This window comes from Salmo salar, chromosome 12, assembly GCF_965601325.2.
Source record: "Salmo salar chromosome 12, fSalSal1, whole genome shotgun sequence".
NCBI classification, from domain to species: Eukaryota; Metazoa; Chordata; class Actinopteri; order Salmoniformes; family Salmonidae; genus Salmo; species Salmo salar.
The window spans coordinates 84,871,841-84,878,662 of NC_138302.1; the positions used below are offsets into that span (position 1 = coordinate 84,871,841).

Sequence of the window (6,822 nt, forward strand, 5' to 3'; positions counted from 1 at the left end):
ACATTTTATCTGTTTGCATGATTAATGACTAAACAAATGAATTCCCATGTGTCCTCTCTGTGCTTGGAGTTCAAAACACTTAACCTAAGCTAGCAGTGTTAATAAAATTCTTATTGAAACATTTTCTTAGAACGGAATTTAATTAGCTTCAAATAAAATATAATTTCCACTCTCAGAACGTTAACAAAGACTCCCAGGAAAGCTTTCAGGGAACCATAGCAAAACGTTCACAGAACCTCCCTGCAACCTAACAATTAACCTTCCCAGAACAGGCGAAATGTAGAAAACGTTCCGTTTAAAGGTCAGGAAACGTATGGCTTCGTAACCAGAACAAATGGGAAAACAAAAACGTACATTCCCACAACTTCCAAGGAACTAAATGTGCTAGCTAGGTATAACCTCACTGTAGTCTACAATAAATGTCTGTCCCTCTTAAGTGTTGTGACTAGTGTGACTGTCACAAGGGCTGTGCTGTAGCAGCTGCCCACTGTAATCACCAGGAGGAAGTTCATATCATGTGGTTAACTGCTGGTTGCTAGGTGACTGTCCTGGGAATGAGGCACTGAGTTCCAGCTCCAGTCCTGAACTGTTTGTGTGGAACACTGCCTGCCTGCCTGCACCATGCCTACAACCGGTGACTGCAGATGTAAATTAGCTGTCAGCTAAATCTGGTGCAACACATCACTTCTCATACGCTGAGACGTATGTTTTGTTGTACATTGTCCATCTCAAATAAACGTAATAAATAAATAAACCTTGGTGTCCAATCACCTGTCCAAAATAGCTGTCACCTGCTGACACACACCAACCAGACCTCTACCTTGATTAAAGCAAAATGTCACTGGTCAAAGGTGTTTCTGTTGCCACCTGTGATAGTAGTGGGATGACAGCAGAAGGGTTGCCATGGAAAATTTGGACCATAACCAAACATAACTAAACAAATAGAGCAAAGGGAACCCTCATACGTTAGCTGAGAATAAATGTAGGTTGATGCATTAAAGTTCATCTCTCTCTCTAACAAAGAAAACCAAATCCACCTGATGGTTGACTCTGATTGGCTTAGGCCTTCTATCTCCAAACCATGGTAGAGAGGATGGGTGCATTCATTTCAGCTCGTATGGTGCCTCGGCTGGGCAAAGATTTACTTTAGGACCAATAGGATGGTCTAAAATGTGCCAATTCCGCCAACCCTTTGTCCTGGGTGAAGTAAAATGAGTCCACCCAGTGGTTGAGCCACGCTGCTCTCCTCCGTCCGCCAACGTGACTGGAGTGCTGGTCTTATTTCTGGATGGAACACGCCACGGTCTCTGTGCTAATTAACCTAGATGTGGATATTAATAAGCAGTTGGGATGAAAGCGGGTCTAGACTGAAAGTGGGGCAGTTTGAGAGGAGGGGCCTGATTTAAGAATGGTCACAGTAAAGCAGGACACCTTGGCCCCTCCCGTGGCAGGGGAATAAGACCCGTTACTATATTAAAATACCCTCCGGCCCTTCTTAATGGCTCACACCTCTGGAGATTCTTGGCTCCAATGAAGAGCTGAAGATACCTTCAGGAGGACACTGTGTTGAAAGACCACAGAGATATTTGTAAAGTTGAGGGATGGAGACAAGATACCCACAACGTGTATGCTCTATATCTTTTAAGGTTAAATGGATGTCTTTTGAGAGAGAAATGTCTTTGCATACAAAATTGTTGTGCCAATCTATGAGCAGATGAGCACATATGATTCTTATAAGTATACAAAACCCTACAAAGCCAGACCCCTCTTTTGCTGTAGTCAATATCAGTCAGTGCATAGTTAATATAAAGACCTGCTAGATGAATCTGCTGTCAGTGAGATATGGGGCGAGGGCTTATATATAGGCCACTTGTGGACTGAAGTGTTTTGATAGCTAGGTCTGGTGGGACGTGCCCCACATAGCACAAGTACTCTCTGACAGAGAGAGCTTTTAGCTGGTCTGCGCAACACAGATGAAGTTTATACTTTGTGATAGAAATGCTGTATCTTTATATCAGACCAGCGATGCCATCCAACAGAAAGAGGGTGGGAACAGTGAGATAGTGGGCAGTCGTGACAGAAAAGTGGGTCATCATAAATGGCACCCTGGCACTTGTTATGGTAAACAGCTGAAAGTTGGGGCTGGAGAAAGGTAACCACTCTAAAATTGATAGAGAGCTACTGAGCATCAATTTAAAATTTACATTTTAACCATGTTTTGAAACTACACAGTGTTTGTTTAGAATTACATTGTTTACAAAATAAATGTAAAATAGGCTTATAGTTTGGGTTCTGATGGGTTAAGACAGTTGAACTAAGCTCATGAGCCCTTTATAATCAATGACAGTATGAATTCAAAATGGATGCACCAATCCCAGATTTCCCCTTTAATCCAGATGGATGCCACACTGGTAAGCATAGGATGAATACCCCAGCAGCCTGTGTTAGTGATGCCACTGATGTCATACAGACCCATCTAAAATGATGGATGATGCTGTTAGCACAGAACTGTCACACTGGGGTGCAAAGACACATGAACTGACATTTAATCAAATAAACATACATTAGAATGAGAGAGTTGTATCAACGGAAATGACAACAACAAAAAAGGCTTCAGTGCCTCTCCTTTCCAGTACAACATGATCACTTCAAATAACAAAACATCAATTTATAAACATTTACCAAATAAATGCATCCCTCTAATCTAATTGTTGAGAACAGATAAATCCAGTGGCAGAAATTGGGAACAGTTCTGGGCACCACAGTGGCATGGTTTTCTCTGGAGGGTACCTGTCTCACTGGCCTCTGTCCCAGGGTCACTCTGGACCAGACCTCTCCACAGAGGGTGTATTGCTATAGCCCCCTGAGTAGTCAAATGTGAGCTCCTCCTGAGGGGTGATGTCCCTGCCAGCGAACAGGGCCAGCCTGGGCACCAGGGAGTGCACCCGGACAGGCACCATGAACAGGTTGGGTTGGCAGGAGTGGTTCAGAAAACGCCCCACATTCCCAACCACAGTTGGGTCCACAAAGGTCTCACTGACCGGGCCCTGGCCAGCATACTCCCGCACAGCAATGATGTAGTTGTTGTCCTCAAGCCCCTGAGCAAGCTGTCTGCGTCTGGCCTCCTCAAAGCCGATCACCTCCCCGGCATACTCACACACAAAGGTTCCACAGGGGATGGGTTCCAGCGTTCGCATCCCCCAGCCCCTGTCTTCTGTGGGGTAGACACACAACTTGAGCCCCAGGCCTCTCTGGACCACCCGGTTAAAGCAGGCCTCACTACAGCCACACAAGGCGTTACACTCAAACACAGGCCTGCAGTAACCAGTCTCTGTATCCCCCTGGTCTTGGAGTCGGCCGTGGCTGTCGTACGTTTGTCTGCATGTCTGTCCGTATGTCTGCAGGCAGGAGCAGCTCTCTCTAAGGCAGGAGTGGGCGTGGCAGGAGCATCCAGGAAGAGTCACCTCACTGGGGTCTATGTCACATCCTGGCCCCTGGATGTTCTCTGGAGAATACTGAAACCAAAGAGACAGATGGAGGAGAGGGGACTGAAGTTTTTTATCAGATACAAAGGTAATCAGACCAATTTTTTTAATCAAAACAACCACTCAAGATATTAGGCTCTGGGGGATTTCACTTTGTTAGGGGAGATAGTTACAGAGAAAAAGCTTCTTCAATCACACATAGAAGCTATGTTTTTTCTTCCCTGTAATATCATCCAATCCTGCATAGCTATGTTCCTTTAAGCAAGCCGTGGTGAAAATCTCAAAGAGAAAGACATGTAAGGAGATTGTAAAGTGGTGCAGTTCCGAAGATTCAGTAGTTACAATAGCCTATTTCAGATTCTCTCTATTTCACCCAGACAGTCCAAGTGGTGGCCAGTGATGATATTGTGCTGCCACCAGCTGGCAGAAAACAGTTTAGACAGCCTGAATGAAGATCTACAGCCGTTCTTTATACCAGTGTCTGCAGCAGGGGTGTCAAACTCATTTTGCCCTGGGTACCGCATTTGGTCTTCAATGAGGTCCGGAGGGCCGCACTGAAAATTGGTTATAAATAATTTCCTTGCCATCAGAATTTGCAAAAGATTGTCCTCTAGCCATTGTATTTGGAATTTGCGATACTCTCTGACTGTCTAGCTTCAATTTAGAGGATTATTAGTGAGCTGGACACAGTCAAGTAACTGTATAAATGTAGGCCCATTATCATTACTACACAGTTTCCATTTGGTTTTATTGATTTAAACAGTGGAGGATCCTCAGAGGAGGAAGGGGAGGACCATCATCCTCAGTGAATTTCATCAAAATTAAATAAACATTAAAAAAGTTATCCTTTTTAGATAAAATTATACTAAATATAATCACATCACCAAATAATTGATTAAAACACACTATTTTGCAAAGAAGGTCAACAGTAGCCTCCACAGCACTCTGAAGCACCATGGTGTAGCCAGTGCAGCTAGCTTCCGTCCTCCTCACTGTACATTGACTTCAATACAAAACTTAGGAGGCTTGTGGATCTCACCCCCTTCCATAGACTTACACAGTAATTATGTCAACTTCTGGAGGACGTCCTCCAACCTATCAGAGCTCTTGCAGCATGAACTGACATGTTGTCCACCCAATCAAAGGATCAGAGAATGAATCTAGTACTGAAAGCATAAGCTACTGCTAGCTAGCACTACAGTGCATAACATGTGGTGAGTAGTTTCCTCAAAGAGAGATAGACAATAGTTTAACAGTTTTGAAAAAATGTATTTCTTCCAAAATGAAGGAGAAGCAAAAGAGAAATAGAGAGATTATATATTTTTTTCACTTTCAGTTTCACTTACTTAACTAGCAAATGCAGCTAGCTAGTTCAGCCTACTGAAACACCCTGCTCAAACAGAGGGATGCTATGTTAGCTAGCTGGCTATGACTATCAAACACAACACTGGAACTCTTCCAAGTCAAGGTAAGCTTCTGGTTTTACGAATTTAATGCCACCGGGGCCCACCGGTGTAACTGCTTACTGACTGTACACTAACATTACTGCATGATTGAAGCGGTTTACTAAGGAGTGAATTATATTAGCTATGCTGACTATGAGTTACTTTAGCAAATATGGTGACAGCGATGTAGGCTGTGTGTAGCGGTTTGGCTTGGAACGTTTTTTTTTGCCTGGTCACATACAGCTGATGTGTTGTGCATTGAAGTCCACAAGGGAAGGGAAGTGGTGAGAGGAGGAGAGCACATGCGAGAAGTAATACAACTTGGTTGCTATGAAAGTCAACTGTGTTTACACGTGATATGGGGTGTATTCATGCCGCTGATTCTGTTAAAATGTTTCTTAAACAGAAGCAAATGGAACACAATGGGGATAAACATACCTACATTTGTCCAATATAAACTCGTTTGCAACTTTTGGACTAATGATTACACCCTATATCAGCTACATGCAGGTAAGAGTGTGCAAGGCGGTATTGAATGTCACCAATGTTATAAACTTTAATTCATAGGCAAGGTTGTAGCAACCTCATGATGGGTATAGGGAAAATGTTAGTATCATGTAGTAGCCTAAACCTATCGCTGTTACATTGAACTGGGTGAATGGAAGATGAATGACAGTCATCCAATATGCTGTAATAAAAGGCCATGCTCATGAAAAAAAAAATCGTCCTCCCTCTAAATGTTCCTATTGCAAAGAAGTAGGTTGTTGCACCTTTCGTTATTTCCCCCTGAATATAAAGAAAACTGCTTCTTCATTGACTTCAACCTGGTTCTCGTCAGAGAATTGTTTACAAGCACCAATGCACGACGTTGCAATAGTTTCATTATCACAGTGTAGCATAGGCCAAGTAACTATGGTTTATCCATATAAACAATTACACACGTGGAATAGTGGTGCCTGACAATTTCTAAGTTAGATTGCTGGCTATTTGTATTGGCATGGGCTAACCAGTCAGCTACGACTAGCTACAATAAAGCATTTTACCTGAAATTCAGAATATTCTTCTTTGCTGACATTACCCTCTCGTAAAACTGGAACATTCTCGAGACCCTTGCACAAATACTGATCAAAAACCTTTATTATACTCATATTTTCTCGGTAAATGTTCAGCTCTCAAAGTCAGCTAGCTAGAGAAACATTTCAACAGAGAAAAGGCACTACAACACTCAAAGAGACGCTTCCGGAAAGTCCATTGTGAATGTTTTACAATGTCGCCGCCTAGCGGCCATCGAGCACAATCTCACTATCGCATTTCTGCAATTTTTGCAGTATGTGGCGCTATGAGACTTGACGAAGAGACCCAGGTACAGTCATCACGTAATGAAACACGGTAGGCCATTGTTATAGAGCTAATAAAACATGGCCATAGGAGGGAAAAGTGTCCTGTGGTTCCCACATCATATGAGCACAAAAAAAATTGGTTGAACCCAGCTGGAGAGTGAGGGGAACAACCTGACACGTGTGAATGAGGAGCAAGGACCTTCCCTTCCTCTCAAATCAAATCAATTTTATTTGTCACAAATACCGTGAAATGCTTACTTACAAGCCCTTAACCAACAATGCAGTTTTGAGAAAATAGAGTTAAGTATTTACTAAATAAACTAAAGTTAAAAAAAAAGTTAAAAAAGTGACGCTGCATAGATAATAAACAGCAAGTAGCAGCTGTGTAAAAACAAAGCAGTGGGGGTCAATGCAAATAATCCGGGTGGCCATTTGATTAATTGTTCAGCAGTCTTATGGCTTGAAGTAGAAGCTGGTAAGGAGCCTTTTGGACCTAGACTAAAGTACTGCTTGACGTGCGGTAGCAGAGAGAACACTCTATGACTTGGGTGA

General features: G+C 42.8%; 1 protein-coding gene across 1 annotated transcript; it reads right to left on the reverse strand.

Moving 5' to 3' along the window:
• Positions 1-2,530: 2,530 nt before the first annotated feature.
• Positions 2,531-6,128, reverse strand: setmar (SET domain and mariner transposase fusion gene). Its single transcript, XM_014133210.3, has 2 exons — positions 5,974-6,128; positions 2,531-3,515 (listed from the first exon to the last, which is right to left on the reverse strand). Exons 1-2 carry the CDS (start codon positions 6,076-6,078, stop codon positions 2,817-2,819), a joined length of 804 nt encoding a protein of 267 aa, XP_013988685.2. The 5' UTR covers positions 6,079-6,128; the 3' UTR covers positions 2,531-2,816.
• Between the last annotated feature and the right edge of the window lie 694 nt (positions 6,129-6,822).

What these genes read in the sequence shown, in the direction of transcription:
- setmar (XM_014133210.3), bottom strand. Translation starts at nt 6,078, where the DNA reads ATGAGTATAATAAAGGTTTTTGATCAGTATTTGTGCAAGGGTCTCGAG. An exon ending in AAGAATATTCTGAATTTCAG is followed by an intron (nt 3,516 to 5,973) that starts GTAAAATGCTTT and finishes CTTTGGTTTCAG; the next exon opens with TATTCTCCAGAGAACATCCA.